The sequence below is a fragment of the Carettochelys insculpta genome, chromosome 3 (genome assembly GCF_033958435.1).
Source record: "Carettochelys insculpta isolate YL-2023 chromosome 3, ASM3395843v1, whole genome shotgun sequence".
NCBI classification, from domain to species: domain Eukaryota; kingdom Metazoa; phylum Chordata; order Testudines; family Carettochelyidae; genus Carettochelys; species Carettochelys insculpta.
The window spans coordinates 1,996,606-2,014,616 of record NC_134139.1 but is presented as its reverse complement, the minus strand read 5'-3'; the positions used below and the strand labels follow the sequence as shown (position 1 = coordinate 2,014,616).

The 18,011-nt window shown below is 44.2% G+C and overlaps 1 protein-coding gene across 4 annotated transcripts in view; it reads right to left on the bottom strand.

Annotated features, from left to right (window-relative positions):
• Positions 1–1,193: 1,193 nt before the first annotated feature.
• Positions 1,194–18,011, bottom strand: part of LOC142010780 (adipocyte plasma membrane-associated protein) — a 122,311-nt gene continuing 105,493 nt past the window's right edge. For 2 of the 4 annotated variants that reach the window (XM_074989210.1, XM_074989212.1), the window contains 5 exons: positions 9,990–10,106; positions 7,539–7,713; positions 6,907–7,041; positions 4,270–4,462; positions 1,194–2,110 (listed from right to left, as the gene is read on the bottom strand). In XM_074989210.1, the coding sequence (XP_074845311.1) occupies positions 1,901–2,110; positions 4,270–4,462; positions 6,907–7,041; positions 7,539–7,713; positions 9,990–10,106 (830 nt within the window). In that variant the 3' untranslated portion in view covers positions 1,194–1,900. Of the gene's footprint in view, positions 2,111–4,269; positions 4,463–6,906; positions 7,042–7,538; positions 7,714–9,989; positions 10,110–18,011 lie in introns of all 4 variants that reach the window. The other 2 variants (XM_074989209.1, XM_074989211.1) reach the window with 2 other exon arrangements.

Genomic DNA, 18,011 nt, shown 5'->3' with positions numbered 1-18,011 from the left:
GTCCCCTTCCCATCTACACTTCTCTATAGTCCAACCCCTTAGCTGGAGGAGGTGGGGCACAGTGCTAACTTTGAAACCACCATGCTTCATACGCAGGTCAGAGAGCCAAGAGGTTGCCTGGGACATGCAAATCACTTCCCCTGGAACGGAGAACTCTCAGAGGTTCCAGCAGCTGTCAGTTCTGCCCTTGCCCTGCCCCTTCTGAACAAGCCAAGAAGGATGTATCACACCCTGGACTGGACTGAAGGACACCCAGCACCCTGGCTTGATCTGAGATAATATGGGTAAAAGCAATGGCAATGTGAGCTGCTCGGCACCCCAAATACATACCCATGGGTTTTAGTGGGTCCATCCTTGGACTGGCTAGTCCCTGCCTGCTGCTTCTCAACTGTTTACATGCTAACCTGGTCACTGCTAGCACAGGCACGTCTTCTGGAGCTGGGAGTCACACCTCCAGCTCCATACGCAGACACACTCTGGGGCTGCACAGCATGCTTGAGTGGCTATGACTCAAGCTCAGCACACAGCAACACAGTGGGTTGCTCTGTAAAGACAACAAGAAACTTTAGTTTGTTGACTTCAGGCTTTGGTCTGAGAGCCAGAGAAGCACCCATCGGGGTTTTTCAGAGATTCATATTTCAAGTGGCCCCTCCCTCATCCCCACTATTTCCCCTCCTGTAAAAGCAGTTGTGGGGAGTTTTGGAGTTTCAAGAACAGGCTCTTCTTTGGGGACATGTCTCTCAGGAAACCCTTGAGTAAACGACCTCACAAATTTGCACTAAAATGTATCCTGAGCCCTGATCTGCAACACCAGTGTTCAAGCCAACTGCAATACCCATGTGTATCCGGTAGGATGGACTGAAAATCGGACTTTAAACAAACTCTGCACGGTCTACATGGCGCCATCATGCGGACCAGGTGGTATGAATGCCAAAACACAGGGAAATGTTGCACTCTAACTGCCCCAAACGAACGCTGTTGGTATGAGCTACAAGATACTGTTTTGTTAACTTGGTCCTGTCAAACGAGAGTGAAAGGCAACAACAATGGAATCATTTTCAGTATATGCCTGTAATGTTGTACACATCAGTATAACAAAGTAGTAAACACAGTATTTCATCCTCTGCTTAGGAGGTGCAGCAGCGCACACAGAGGGCACTTCCCCATATAAATAATGAACAGGAATTTAAACATGCTTTTTAAGACGCAGTTGAACCAATCTTCTGTTTAATAGTGTATAAAATGTAACTACAATACTATGAGAAAGAGCATTCACAGTCAAAATGTCACAGGTAAAATATTTTATGTCACTTAACAGTCAAGTATAGTTCCAGGTTCTCTTTATATAGAGTGAATTGAAGCTACCTACGTAACATGGTAAGATTTCTAGGCATGTTCTGGTGGTTACTGAATCTACCACCCAAGTATAATATGACGTGGGAAAATCCATAATTTTTAAACCATGCCTCCAGAGTAGGATCTCAACTGGAAGTAAGCACATGCAAGACACCCTTTCTTCAACTTGACTATTACTTCCCTGAATCCATTTACCTATTTCCAGTGTAGAATTTTGAACTCAACACCTATTAAAGTTTACAGGTGCCTTTAAGATAGCTCAAAATTAAGAGAAGCCATTGAGCAGACTGTAATGAGTGCAGTAAGTTGAACGTATTTGGTTGTATTTACTTGTCTCTCTCAACCAGAGATTAAACCCTTTAAAGATACAAAGTAGTTAAACCAAGAAAGAGGACACATAGGAACACAGTAGCATAGGATTTCCCTGCTGCACCTAATGGATGCATTTCCATCTCTCTTTCTTGGTCAAACATTGCCACAAGTGTTCTTTTTACAATTCTAGAATATTTCAGGACAATTTTGGCATTTCATTTTGGATGGACAGTTAAACGTCTGCAAGGTTAAGTCTACAAATAAATGGAGCCCGGAAGGAGCCCAGGTAAAGATATCCATTGTGTTCATGTGCCTCACTAACGTAAGTTACCACCAATCCATTGGGATCATGAAAGCTTCTTTTGTAGGAGCCAGTTTCGCTCAGTTCTACAACAAGGCTGTATTTGGGCACAAACTTCATCACAGTTTCTTGACTTAGCAGCTAAAGAAAAAGAAACAGCAAACATAAGTTGTCATATATAATTATTTAACCGTGAATTACATAGCCTGACCACGTATTTAACAGCAATCCAGGACCATGCCAAACCTCCGCAGTAATGAGTGAGCAAAAAAAAGCCATCAGATTTCAGGGAGAGTTAACATCAGAGGATTAACATCTTACAGAGAACTGAAAAGTCAATTTTAAAAGCATGATTGACAGAAAATTCCCTTCAGTGTGGCACTCTAGGATTAACTAGCCATGACACTGATGCACAGGGCACTCGGGTTCTCACACAGTTTCATGGGATTGATACCAGTGAGCAAAAATCTAAGATTTGGTTTTGCTCTCAGTAGCGCTGTTTATGTATTTGTGATCTGGGTCCCAAGCATGGCTTCCTCTCTCAATATCTATTTACCACACCCGCACATTTTTATACTGCAGCATGACAATGAGTTTAACTGACCTGGCATTTCCACCCTAAGTGCCTATTGTTAGTCCAGATTGATTTTTTTAAAATAATACATGAACGTAAGAATAGCCACGATGAGTCAGACCAAAGGCTCATCTAGCCCAGTGTCCTGTCTGCCCACAAGGGCCAATGCCAGGTGCCCCAGGGGGAATGAACAGAACAGGTAATCACCAAATGAACCATACCTGGTTGCCCATTCCCAGCTTCTGACGCACAGAGGCCACAGACACCATTCCTGCCCATCCTGGGAAACAGCCACTGATGAACCTAACCTCCATGAATTTATCTAGCTCTTTTTTTGAACCCTGCTAAAGTCCTGGCCTTCACAACATCCTCAGGCAAAGAATGCCACAGGCTGACTGTGCATTGTGTCAAGTCCTTCCCTTTTTTGTTTTAAACCGGCTACCTATTAATTTCATTTGGTGACCCCCTAGTTTTTGTAACATCTTAAGACTAACAGTTTCATTTATTAGGTAATGAGTTTTCCTGGGTAAGACCCATTTCATCAGATCTGCAACAAAAATAAAATAAAACTGTTAGTGTTTAAGGTCCTCCAGGACTGCTTGTTTTTGTTTTGTATTTTGTGAAACTCTAGACTAACAAAGCTACACCTCTGAGCCTAGTTTGTGGCAAGGAGTGAGTAACTCTTCCTTACTCACTTTTTTCACACCAGTCACACCTTTATAGACCTGTATCACACCCCCAGCCCTAGTTTCTTTTCCAAGATGAAAAGTCCCAATCTTATTAATCTCTCCCAATACAGCAGCTGTTCCAAACCTTTATCATTTTTGTTGCCCTTTTCTCAACTTTTTCCCAATGCCAAGATATCTTTTTTGCGATAAGGTAACCACATCTGTAAACAGTTTTTGAGATGCGGGTGTACCATGGATTTACACAGAGGCAATAAGATAGTTAAGAAAGGGATAGATAAAAACACAGAGACTATTTCTAACACTATTTGCCTTTTTTTATTTTTTTTGGGGACTACGGTTGCACAGAAAGGATGTTTTCAGAGAACCATCCACAGTGACTCCAAGATCTCTCAAGTGGTAAGAGCTAATTTAGTCCCTGTCATTTTATAGTTAGGATTATGTTTTCCAGTGTGCATTACTTTGCATTTATCAACATTAATTCATCTACCGTATTGTTGCCCAGTCTCCTAGTTTTGTGAGACCCCTTTGAAGCTCTTCACAGTCTGCTTTGAACTTAATTATTTTGACCAATTTTGTATCCTCTGCAAATTTTGCCAGCTCATTGTTTCCCCCTTTCTCCAGATCATTTAACATCTGTTGAAATGTCTGATGACCAAGAATTCAAAAAGTAACTACAACAAAATACTGTCTGTTTTTTAATTTGATTTGCAGAAAGGGCAATCAAATAGCAACACCGTATGTGGATGCACTAGTGAGGCTGAGAATTTGATAATACAAAAGAAAATAGACAAGTTAAAAGACAGCTGGTTTCCTCCATTTTCTTGGTAAACTGTGTACTTTGTACTGGTAAAAGTGAGCCTTAGTTTTGCTAATTATAAAAAATGCAGATGATGCTTCCAACAAGCATCAAGTCGCATAAGTGTAGTTTTAACCAGAGTATCATGAGCTCTTAGAGTGGAAAAAGACCTAAACCAAAGTGTTTTCTTTTTCTCAAATAAAGTAATAAGCTATTTTCCCCTATATCTTAATACTCTTACCTTAAATATTATTCTTTTAATCCATGGCTTTTCAGATAAGAAATCCACCATAGAAAATCCAGGGTTGGGTCGAATAGTTGACATGGCTACCCAGTACCCCCCAGAGCTGCTTAACCGGATATTATCTGGAAAGCCGGGCATGTTTTCTACGAACATATCAGCTCCACCTTTCATTAATCCAGACACATAGTACCTGTCAAATCACAACAGTCTCTTAACCCAAAGAAAGGTCAGACAGTAAACATAAACCCAATGCAGTTCTACTACAAACAGCGTTTCTTACTGATGGCAGAGTGAAGTGTACATTATTCTCCTCTCTCTGATAAACATCTAGCAACGACTACCGCTTGTACCTCCACACATAAGGATCTAGCTGATGAAAGGAAGAGATTGAAAGCCAGATGCCTCTAGTAAGGAAAATGGAGTAGAGTAAGAGCTTTTCTCCTTGTTACTGAAAACCCTAGAGGAAGAAAGATTTAATTTCTCTGAACATTAGCTAACCTGTGTGGTGCAGACAAATCAAAATAAAGCCATAAGTGGGCTACAAGTCTGATATGGGAAACCAAACATACAATGATGCCATTGAAATACCAAGATTTCAGCTTGCCTGTGTAATACAGCTGCAATATCACCGATGCTGTAAGAGTTAATGGGACATATTGATCAATAGTGGAAACCAAAATAATTCCATTGCCTTCTGTGGACTTTTTGCTGCTATTGCAAGTGTAGCTGCAGAATTTGTCCCACATTACTTACATAAATGATGGAACTGAGCAATTCAACTCAGTTTACCCACAAGAAACAAGATGAAGACTGGTGCCATAGCCTGTCAAATCTACCATGTGAACTATGGTCGAGGAAAAGATGTCATGAGAGCACCAAGTACAGTGAAGAATTAAGAACAACAAGAAGTCTTATGGCACCTTATAGACTAACAGATATTTTGGAGCATAAGCTTTCGTGTGCAAAGACCCGCTTCATCAGATGCATGGGGGGGGATGGTTTCAGAGGGGTATTTAAAGAGTGGGGTCCCAGTAAGAGGGAAGGCCAGAGCTGACAAGGTCTATTCAGCAAAGTGGAAATGGCCCAGTATCAACAGCACTTATCAAAAGAGGAAAAAACAAGTCACATCAGACAGGGGGATGTGAGCCTTTGTCAGAGTCTAATGGGGAGATATTAGCACCCAAAGCACAGAAACTGCCTTTGTAAGCTGCGAGCCACTCCCAGTCTCTGTTTAATCTGTTCTCGAAGCTACAGACTAACACAGCTACCTCTCTGATACTTGTCACAGTGAAGAATTAAGTGACTCCTGTTTTACAGTCCCACTTAACTTGCAGGCGCCTAGCCCCCCACTGGGGTCAACTAAGTCCTAGTCTCAAAAGAAATAAAGGTAGACCAGAAATAATGCCTATTTGAAATTCAGCCACTTGTGTAAGGAAACCAGAGATGCTCTGTGGCTAAATGGAAGACTGGTTATAAACCCTGACAGCCCAAAAGACCCTGAAACCCCTTCCAAGAACACTTTCAGCCTCACATTCCCTTTTCCTACCAGTATCACAAAATTTGGATTTTAGCTCACAATTTATTGTGAATAGAAGACAAGAATGTAAATCTTCTTAATACTGGAAAAAACTTCACACAAAACAGACCAGTCCCTGCTGATGGAAGAAAGAGGCACACCACAATACTGCTGTGGGTCCAGTTAACGGAGCAGCAGGGATGTTCTGCTGTGGTGCACCATTAACAGCTATACAAACTCTGAAGAAAGCTTCTGAAATCCGACCAGTTCCTACACTGTCCACTTGGGAGATTCCGATGTTCCCCACCTTGCTGTTTAACCCACCAGTGTTTACAGCCTTCACGGAGATGGACCACAAACTGCAGGCAATGTTTTAAGAACCACATTAATTAAATTATCTGTGAACAAGCCAAATTAGTTGGTATGATGCATAGAATGGTGACAGCAGCTGATGACTCATTTCCACTGACTTCCCTCTAGAAACCCAGCAGACCTGGACCAGTGAAAGCTGCACCAGGGCTAGCAACTGCAGGAAATTTTTCACAACTGTTTCTAATGCAGGCAGGGCCATTGCTCCATGTGAAGCTCATTAACTCTAGCTGAGTTAAAAGCTAAGTTGGGCTGACTGCCTAGAGAGAAGCAGAGACTGAGAACAGGAGAGGTGCTAGAAACCCTACCAGCAGCCACACAGAGAGAGAAGGGCTTTGGCTAAGGCTTGTGTTGGGTTACTGTGCTCTGAGTTACCAACACAGCCAAACTGCGGTGAAATTGGATACTAATGCAGGGTTTGTGCATTCTGAGTCAGGGTATGCATTCAATCTATTCCCTCTGTGCGAGAGAAGCACAATGAAGCTAACAGCGCTGGGAATCAAATACCTAGAGATCCATACGCAAGACTAAAATTTGCCTTGATTACATCTGATGGAGCCCTACTTGAAATCAGCAGGGTATCATGAGGAGTTGTTTTTTTTAAGGTTGTGTAGTCAGACTACATACTAGAAAGGGCTTTGATAGTAATGAGCGTAGTATAAAAACCTATCTAGAACAGAAATCAGCCATTTAGCTATAAAGCCATTTGACAGAATAATGTATTCCCCTTCCCTGAGTGTCTCACTCACCTCCTTATTCTAGCCATGGTTGTTTCTGCTACCAACACAAAATCTTCAGCAGGAGAGAGCTGCACCCCATTTGGAAACCTCAGCCCTGCCATTAGGACTTTCACTTCTTTTGTCACTGTGTCATATTCAAGCAGGCTAGAGACAGAAGAATATCACGCATGTATGTGAATGAAGTGCGACACAGCAGCCTGGTCAACTGCATTTCCCTTCCCCCCACACCTTATTTCTCGGGTTTTATAGGTGAAGAATGAGAAAAAGCAGCACACTGAGGGCATACTATTTGTGACCTGGAAAGTAGGGCAGAAATGCAACAGCTTTTCGAGGCTACAAGAAAATGGTGTGAGAGCACTGGAGTAAAAAAGGTTAATTCCTTTAATTTTAAAAAGCACATTCCATCTGAAAAGATTTATACAAATGAGCTTTTTTGAAGGAGGAGGAAATCTCTTATATCTATTTCATTTCTGCATATGCCAGCTCCTTCCACACTTGCTCCCCATGCTCTGTTCAGAGCAGCGTTATTTGCAAGGTCCATCAAGATTCAGAAAGTTTGTAAACACAACTAAGTTTGTCCTGGCCACTCCTACTAGTTTGGTCTACTGCAGGGCAGATGGATGCTGTGCATAGATACTTGCCGTCCATCATCTGTGCCTTCCATAACCAGGAATGTATAATCCCTCCTTTGCCATTTACTGCTGGAATCCGTGAAGAAGATTTTCCTCCCATCCCGAGTCAATGTGAGATCATTCACAAAGGACATTTTCTGACCCTCAACTGGTACCTCGGTTGACACTAGCATTTTCACGTCACCTGAGTATAAAAATAAAAATGTGAATAAATTAAATAAATAAAAATATAAATAGGCCCATCTTTTATCCTGCCATTCCAATAATTTAAACCTGACACATTCGGGGAGGTGTTCTACTGGCCTACTATCTCTTCTAGCCTCTGAAGTGCAGGTGTCTACAATTTTATAAACTATTTCAAATGCGTACAATTTTAAGGTGTCAGCATCTGACATTTTATCAAACCATATCCATTGCATGCACAGAAATGGTAGCGATGAAGTGTTAATTGTGTTTGCTTTCTAAAAATTGGTATATGCAAGTGGCTGTTTAATGCAAAAGGACTTTGTTCTAAATACCTTTGGAGTTAAAGGGATCAGAAACTCCTGACAAAGCTTCACAAAGGATTAGGTTTTCAAGTCTATTGAACCCCTAATCCAATCAATACATTTCCTTGTACATTTCCAAATTAATAGGATAAATTTGGCAGTGATCAGTATTTCTGGTTGAGCGTAACATAGGGCGGGGTGCGATTTTTTTTAAGGGAGGGCCAAACATGATCAACCGCTCCCGCTACAACTTCCGCTGCCTCCCCAGCCCTCTGCTTTCTCCCCTGCAGCCTCCGCCGCTGCTGTCGCCAAGAGAATGTCCCCTTCCCCCCACTGCTGGGCCAATCAGAGTGTTCAGAGGCCCCGAGTCAAGCAGCAGGAGTAGCTGGCGAGTTCCTGGCTTGATAAGGCGGCTGCACTGGTCCCTGCAGCCTGCCATTCTGGCCCCCATGAGTCTCGTGAGATGCTGGTGTGGAGCGAATGCTGCCTGCAGGGGCGCAGGGCTGCCTTCAGCCTGGTGCCACTGCCGCCCATCAATATGGCGCAGCTCACAGTCACCACCTCCCTGTTCTACAGCAACGCCAAATTCTGTGGCCAGAAGCCCAGCAAGGGCAACGTCTACGAGTTGGAGGTGCAGCTGAGCCCCTGAGGTCCTCCCTTTGAGATACAACCCCATCCCCAAGCACCCCTCCCCCTTTGGGGCACCCCTTGAGTCTTCCACATACCCTCATGGGGGTCCTCTCCCAGAGCACCCGTCCCCCTTCAGGGTACCCCTTGGAGCCCCCCCCTCCAGCACCCCCTTCCTTAGCATCCACGCCACATCCCTTCCAGTGGTTCTCTTGCAGATTGAGGGCAGGGTGGCTAATTGCAGCGGGGCTCAATGTAAAAAGTTTGCTCACCCTTGACATAAGGAATATAAACTCTACTTTTGCCAAATAGCTCAACACAATCTCAACTCTGAAGTCACTGATGACACATCCAAATACGTTCTTATTTTAAACAGAGATTTCATATACATACATCAAATGAAAAAACTGAAATAGGTTTCTTTCCAGAAATCTCTCCTTCCCTCCTCTAAAAACACAGAGAAGTGTTGATACATGTCACATGCTGAGTTTTGGCAGCTCTTCCTGTCTAACTTTCACAGCTCTTACTTCTACAAAGGGTCCAGGTTTTGATATGATACATAAAGGAGTTTATTTTACTACCTATTCTTTTTAGAGCCAGGACTTACCTGCCGCGCTGACCCCCACCCCCACCCCAGCCAGTGGAATAATTGTACTTAGGCTGAGGCTCTCTGTGTAGAATTTCAGCGCAGAACAAAAACTTTGTAAGAGATTTGCATCCATGTGGAGAGGAGATGGAGAGGGGTTGTTCAGCCAATCACAGAAATATAGGGTAAATCTAGTATCACTGCAACATTTCTATGTGGGAGAAGGTTCACATTGTAGAGAGCCACCCACTGGAAAAGGTTTTAAAATGTATTTTAGTTTCAAGAACAAACTCAAACTCTGATTATTCAGTTGAGCCCATGCAAACAGACCATTGCAGGAGATGGAAGGACTGCCAATACATAGGGAACTAGCCTGGGACTTGGGAGAGCCACACTCAAGACTCAGTCTAACTCAAACCGGGAGTCTGCCAGAGCAAAGTAACTTGCCCACTCTGCACCTCACATAGGGGATAAAAGGGCTGCCAGGGTCAATACATTAAGGATTGTGAAATGCTCGGTATGATAGTGGGGTGAAGGATGTACTTCAGCTCACTATGCTTTTGCTTAGATAAATACAGCACTGAGCTCTATGGATAAAAAGCACATGGTAGAGGTTACGTGCTTTCCTGAAGGTAAGCATCGGTAGCCCTCTTTCTGGGGATGGAAATACAGAGGCACACCAGGGTGAAGGGACTGGGACAAAGGCACAGAGAAGTCAAGTAGAGCTCAAAAGCACGGAGGAAAAAACAACAACCATACCTGTGACTGGATTAATTTCATATAATCCATAATAGGCGTCTGCCACGAACAGGGTATTTTTTGGTCCAACTCTGATCCCAAGAGGTCTCCCGCAGGTGGGCTCATCTTCTCTGGTTCCTTCTGAGACAATTTTACAGCAGTTTGTATACATAGATACAGAAGCCATGCCAGAAATGTTCAAAAACAACAAGACTGTACTGCCAGCCCCCCCCCCACATTTTGCATCTTGTTTTCATTTTTCAAGAGGGGACTAAATTTTAATGACTAATGAATCAGAGCTACTAAAAGGTTAGTGCTAACACTGCCCTCTGTGGACTAGGCTAGGAAGCAACATAACTATTCCAAGTCAAAACAAAACAGCAGTCCAGTAGCACTTTAAAGACTAACAGAATAATTTATTAGGTGATGAGCTTTTGTGGGACAGACCCACTTCTTCAGACCATAGCCATACCAGAACAGACTCAATATTTAAAGCACAGAGAACCAAAAATAGTAATCAAGGTTGACAAATCAGAAAAATATCTGGTATGGCTATGATCTGAAGAAGTGGGTCTGTCCCATGAAAGCTCATCACCTAATAAATTATTCTGTTAGTCTTTAAAGTGCTACTGGACTGCTTTTTGTTTTGATAGTATATAGACTAGCACAGCTTTCTCTCTGTTAGTACTCCAAGTCAGGGTGCCTGAAAATAGTCCAAATTACTTGTCTTGACAGAATTTTGGAGTTTTGATTAAACACTGATAAAGTGTCCGTTCTCAAAAATGGTTGACTTTTTTTTAGCCAGAAACCCCCAAAATCAGAGTATTCTGGTCTTCTGAGAAGTCAAAAATTTCTGCTGAAAACAATACAGGAGATTTTTCCCTCAAGCAGCCCTCACCTCGATACTCCTGACAGCTAACAGAAATTAATCTTCCTTTAGAGCAGACAGTGAAGATCTGTGTTTTCAAAACAAACATTTGGCACGAGCACCTTCACTGTACCTACAAGGGATAGCCACTAACTCCAGCGATTTCATACGCAGCTGAAATCACCACAGTGACCTTGTAAGCTGAACTAACAAAACTATTCCATTAGCTGACAAACAATGAAGACAATAGTCACATTACACGTTGAGCCTCTCTTATCCAGCAACATCTGGGATCCAGCATGAGTTTAGTCAGCTGGACGATCACTTATCATGGGTGTGGACAAGTCCCATACAGTTTGTTTACTACATGGTTTCCCAAACTGGGGGGTGTGCCCCCCCAGGGGGGCCTGAAGAATTTCTGGGGGGGGGGGTGCAAGGTGACCCAGACCCCCTGCCATTCACCCACCCCAAGAAAGAGCCGGCCTTTGCTTCCGGCTCTCCGCCCCTGACATTTCACATGGGCAACCTAGAGCAGCCGCTATAAACAGCAGACAGCCCGCAAAGACCCATGTGGATCTAGCGGCCTCCTGCAAAAGTGAGTGAGTGTGGGTTGGGTGGGGAGGAGCAGTAGGATGGCGTTAGATAGGGGGCTGGGGGTGCCTGGCTTGGGGGAGGGGGATGGGGTAAGACCAGGGGGCTAGTGGTGCCTGGCTTTGGGGGAGGGGAGAGGCAGGGCTCGTGGGGGCAGCTCACAGGGCTCGGACAGCCAGCTGGCCCTAGCAGTGTGGGGCTCAGTCAGCTTGGGTGGGAGGCTCTGGCAGCACATGGCTAGAGCACGTGGGTGGCTGGCGTGAGTAGCTCTGGCTGCTGGTACAGGGCTCAGGCAGCTGGCCAGCTGGGGCTGCACCAGGCATTTGCAAGGGGCCATGAAAAGCTATTTGTGCTTATTTTTAATTTTAAATAACATTTTTATATCAAGTTTGTGTTTATTTTAAATTATGAATTGAATTCTTTGTGAAAGGGAGATGGATGATGGTAAAGAAGAGGTGGGGGGCATGATGGTTTATCAGAAATCGAAAGGGGGCCATGATGCCAAAAAGTTTGGGAACCACTGGTTTACACCCACCAGTCCTGGCTCACAGCATTCTGTGCCATTATTTAGCTCTAATTTACCCCTAAATATCTTCTAAGACACCAGTAAGCAGTGAAAGCGTTGGTAATGTTGCTAGACAATATTGACCTCCCGCGGTTCGGCCTCTCATTTGGCACCAGTCAGATACAGAGAGTTTCAGATGAGAGAGGTTCAACCTATACCACTGTGTTAATAATAACTGTTTCCTTAGTCACCTTCACACATCACCGAAAAGACAATGGACAACAAAGGAGGAGTGGATCAGGGAACACTTGGCATAGATCTCAAGTCTACTGTGTATTATAAAACACAGGCAGAAATCCACTGCAAGCAAGTCACACTATAACTTTTTTTTTTAAACATGTCCAGAGTAGTGGTTGCTGCTCTTTAACATTTACCCTGCAACCTCTTCTACTTGTTTACTCTAACACCAATCTTTCCATCGCTGTTTGAGTTCTCTCTCCACCTGCCACATAAGTAACACAATTTGTATACTAAAATTCACTAGATAAAGTCAACTAGCTGGAAGTGCACCAGTAACAGTCCAGGCTCTATGCAGAGATTCCGCTACGATAATCAGTGGCTATTGTGCTTTGGGAGCATTTAAATGCATGTCGAAACATCCCTCAAACTTCTTGGCATAGGCTGGAAAACAGCTGCTTGACTATTTTTCAGGGAGTGTCTTAGTCTTAGATTTACTAAGGAATGACATAGCAGGCCTGATCTTCGTGTGGGATATACTGTTGTTTTATCAACATAACTCCATTGACAGCAACGGAGCTGTGCCATTCACACCAGCTGAGGAGCTGGCCTGATGCACAATAAAGTGATGTAGAGAGGCTAAAACAAAAGGGCTGTGATGCCATTGCACCCATGGAGCGCAGAGAATTCCCACTTGTCTTTTGTGTGGGTACGTCTACACGGCAGTCAGGACAGCTCATAAAGTGTCACTCCAATCCCTCTTGGATGGAGCCAGCTCACTAAAAATAACAATGCATCCACAGCAGAACAGGCTAGTTGCCCAATTACAAACCCATCTTGGATTCCAGCCTGTACTACAGTTATTTTTTTAGCAGGCTAGCTCAATTAAATTTAGCTCTATAAACATATGCACACTGCATTTGTGCCTCCGAATTGCAATGCAGACATTGGCCGCATGCCTAAAATTGGCCGCATGCCTCCAAGTTCAGCATTGAAAAAAAGTTTATTTCAAACCTGACAACCTAAACTTTCTTAAAATTGGGAGTTTAACTCAGTTCTCCAGAGCCCTGCTTCCAAATAAAGCACTTTAAAGCAACACTGCAGTACATTTAGATAACATGTAATGAGCTCAATTAAAAAAAAACAAACAAATTCACAAAATGCATGCCTCACTCAACATGTAATTATGCAATCAAATGCATCTAATCTGGGTCTAATTTCACATGAAGGGTGCTAGATGTTCAATAAATACAGGGAAAAGATAATAAGGAAAAAAATTACAGTAATTATATGCTGATTAGCTTCATCCTCCTTAATATATTGCCTTGACTTAAACCCTTGTACTCCAAGTGGAGCATAGGTCATCTACAAGTCTGCTCCACTTCACTCTGTCTTGGGACAAAACTTCTAGCTGACTTCAGGAGTACCCCAATTGTCGTCATTCAATCACAGCAGATCTTCTCCATGTTGTCTGAGATATTCCTTTTTTGAGTTTTGCTTGCAGGTTCCATGTGAAAGGTTGACAGACTATGCTGTATGGTGGTTTTCTGAGAGTGTGGCCTAGCCTTCCCCACTTTCTTCTCTTGATTTGAACATCACGTGGTTCTTGTCCTGCTCTGTTCCAAAGTCTTGCCATTTGATGTGAAGGATGTACCTCAGGCACCTGTTTATGAATATCTTTAGCTTGTGATCCGAAGACTTTTTAGTATACTAGGTCTATACCTCCACACAAGCGCATACTCTTCACATTTGTGTTAAAGAGATGCAGTTTCATCTTCACAGATATTACTTGTGAACTCCATATGGGACAAAGAGTCTTGAATGCAGCAGTTCCTTTCCCTGTCCTGTCACTGATACCTTTGTCTGTTCCTCCACCTCTGCCCATATTCTCCTCCCCAAGTAGGTCAACTGGTCCACATCTTACAGGCCACCCTCTCACAATGTGATGGAGGTGTTGTTGGGCTGGTTGAGCCTCATCGTCTTGGTCTTTCCCTTGTTAACGTTCAGTCCAGTCATTGAGGCAGTTTTGTCTAGTGTTGCAACCTCTTCTTCCATGCTTTTACGTCGGCGTGAAAGGAAGGTGACATTGTCAGCAAAATCCATGTATTCTAGCCGTTTGGAAAGTGTCCAGTGAATGTCCCATTGATGGCCATCTGTTGTCCTGCTTTTAATCCAGTCCCTTGTGATCAAGAACAGGAAAGGTGACAGTAGGCACCCTTGTTGCACTCCTGACTGTCAGGGATTTTTCCTCCCTCAGGCATTATTGTCCCTGTGGGCCAGGGGAAACAAGCCTTTGGCCTATTTAATGTCATTGCAGGGGCAGGTAGACTCTAAAGATACACAGGCTGCCATTTAGCAGCCCCCTGTAGTGGTCACTCTGTGTCAGTTGGTTTCCCCAGTAACCTGAATTCACAAACACCTCAGAATCATGGATTTGAAATCCAGGCTCCTCATTGGGTGCAGGTGAACAGCTTCTGGAAGCTTCCCTGGCCCAGAGGACCTGTTTGAAAACATGTGCTTAGAACCTTCGTATGGAAATTAGCTTATGAATCATGTATGAGTTTGATCAATATAAGCAGGTACCTTCGGGCATTCTGCGGCCCTGGGGGACACAGACTTGCTTCTGTTACCCTGCATAGGGAGGCGCTGGCTGCTTCTGAGTGGTGTCCGCCGAAACCTTAGACCAGCCCTAAGGGGCATAGAGCTGAAATCACCTCAGCACTCACCTTTGAGCGGTGCTGAACTAGAGCTGAAATCACCTCAGCACTCGCCCTTGAGCGGTGCTGAACAGAGCGAAATCACTGCCTGGCTGATTACACCCAGCCACCTCAGCCAGCGCTGACAGGGCCCTGAGCCGCCTTGTGGCCTGAAGCGGCGGCTTCGCACCATCACGCCTCACTGCTCTCTAGCCTCAAGAAGCAACAAGCAGCCCTGAGGTGAATCAGGCGAGCGGCGACCTGGCTTCACCACTAGGGTGAGGTACTGCGTGCTCGCCTGCTGAAGCCCAGAGCCTGCCATCACAGCGGCACCTTCGTTCTCGCCGCCTGCCATCTTGTCAACACTTCACCACTACCGGACTGGACTCTTACTGGACTGGACCTTACCTAACCGGACTGGACACGTAAAAATTACCTTAATATAGCTATATACCTATTTTACATTCACTCCCACCTGGGTAATTGGGACCCTCTATGAGGGACCGGGGGGTTGCTTCCCCGTTGTTCCTTCCTCTGACAAGGCCCCTGAGGTCAGGCCTGGACATCCCAGGCAGGGTTCACCATATTAGCCAAACTTCAGCACATTTAATTAATAATTGATGTTCGTAGTAAGTGTAGGTTGTTATCATGTGTCGCTCTTAAGTTTTAACTAACCCTTTACCTTCTACCCTTTCTCCCTTTACCCTTACTTACCTCCTTCAAATAAACTGCAGGACAAGGCATTGCCTCCCTGAGCTGTCAATCCTACCCCAGCGACCTGAGGAAGAGCACACGCCTCCCAGGTTCACTTAGTTGGGCCCACTAGAGGGTACCAGGGACCTCCACAAAATAAAGGGACAGTCCCGACTGGCCCTCAGGTACCAACCCCTTGGGTCGGGCTAGCAACCCGACCCCACACGGAAGTCGGGTTTAGCACCCCCACTCCGGCTTTGGAAGGAGACAGTGGGGATTTCTAAGCTCCCAACAACCCTCATTCCTAAACCCCTGTATCCTTCCTCCCTTGCTCCAGTAACCAAAGCTTTTGCCTTGCGGAATAATAAAATCAATTTCAAGAACTAAGGAGCAAGACTCAAAATGGATACAGTGTCAAACGTAAGTGTAGGTATTAACAGAGTTTAAATTAGGTTGTACTTTAAACTGTTACTTGTTGCATCCTGACCTCGTTGTGTCCCCTAATAAAGATCTTAGTTACTTTGGGGTTTTTTTTGTCCTTTCACCCTTGTCCTTGTCTCATTGTTCCTGCTAGCTACTCCTTTCCAGGAGGCTCAGGGCGGGCATTATCCTGGCTGGGTTTCGTAGTGGGGATTTGGTCTGGGTCCCGGCATCGAACACACAGGGAGTTTGCTCCCTTATTCAGGGACTCATTTAAACATTATTTACCTGACCATCCAGAGAGTCCCGTCACTGACAGTATGCTGAAGGATTCTGTCACGACACCATTGTGAATAACTTGGCATCTCAAGGGCTCGCACGTTGAACGGATCAGATTAATAATTTTGGATGGGATGCCGGGATGTTGAGCAGTTTCCACAAAGCGTCTCTTATCGATGCTGTCACAGGCTTTTCCAAAGTCTATGAAGATTATGTATGGGGGGAGTTCCACTTAAGTGACTGTTCTATGGTGCTATTTGGTCAGTACAGGATCTCTCACTTCGGAAGCCGGCCTGTTCTTGCCTGAGCTGTCTGTCGATTTCTGTCTTCATTCTCTCCAAGACAATCCTACTGAACACTTTTCCTGGAACAGACAGTAATGGGATGCTCTTCCAGTTCTTGCATTCCTTCAGGTTGCCCTTCTCTGAAAGCTTGATAAGGTAGCCATGTTTCCAGTCTTGTGGGATCTCTTCACTGTCCCACATTTTCCCAAATAGATTATACATCGTGTTGACTGATGTCTCACTACCTGCCTTGATTGCTTCTGTGGGGATGTTGTCTGGACCAGGTGCTTTTCCACTTTTCAGATGGGCGATGGCTTTTCTGATTTTTTCTTTTGCAGGTCTGTTGCTGTTCATTTGCAGGTGGTAAATTGGGAGGTTCCATGTGGGCAGGGCAGTTCAGTAGCTCTTCAGAGTGGTCCTTCCACTTACTGTGCTGCTCACTTGGGTTTGTCAGCACATGCCCCTCCTTATCCTACACAGGCTGATCCACTGTACACCATGACAAAGCTAGCTTCCGTGTGCTGTCACACAGCTCTTTGACATTTCTCCATCCTGCAGTTTGTTGTGCAAGGCTTTCCGTAAAGTTCTTCTTGTTCTGTTTTACAACCTTTTTAACTTCTTTGTTGGCTTCTGAATACAGTCTCTGAGCTTCTGCCTTGGCTGCTCTTGTTTTGCTGCTGTTGACTGCTGCTCTTCTGTCCTTTCATTCCTTCGCTTTTCTGAGAGTTCCTGCTGGGATCCATTCTTTGCAATGCCTGGTCCTCTTTCCCAGTATTTTATCGCAGGTCTCTTTCTAGGCAATTGTGATGTATTCCCAAATTTTTACATGGTAGCATCACCCCATGGTCCATTCCTTGTCATGGTGAGGTGGCTGGTGCTTACAATATAGCAATTCTAATTTATACAACTCTTTCCACATTTTTCTTTCAAAAAATGTCTCGTCTCTCCAAAAGAAGGGAAAACAAAAGATGAAAGCTTGTTTAACTGAGAGAGACAAGCTATTTTCATTATATCTACACAACGTAACAGTCACCAAACCTCAAACTCTTCTGCAACTGGGAAAAAAGTTCACAACTACAACTCTAAAACAGTTAGCATTCCAGTACAAAACTCCTTTGTAGTCCTGAAGGACAGCGTTACTGAGATGCAAACATCTGGGGAGGATGAGAGCAACCAGGTGGCTAATTTGCAAAGCATAGCCGTCATAGCAGAGCAGAGAAGAAATTCTGACCTAGGAAGCTAGGCCCAGCTGTTATTTATTTTTATGCAAGCAATCTTTAGAAAGATTTATAATCCCTATAATCCTTAATGGTACAAGAGGCCAAGCAGGACTGGTGTCTTTCACATAGCTTCTGAAATAGCCACAAATTAAGCTGTATGGAACACCTGCTTGCCTGATAGAACCAAAACTTTTGCCTAGTGGTCCATGACACTGCCTCTTCTTAAGCTTCTATAAATTGAGAGCTGCTA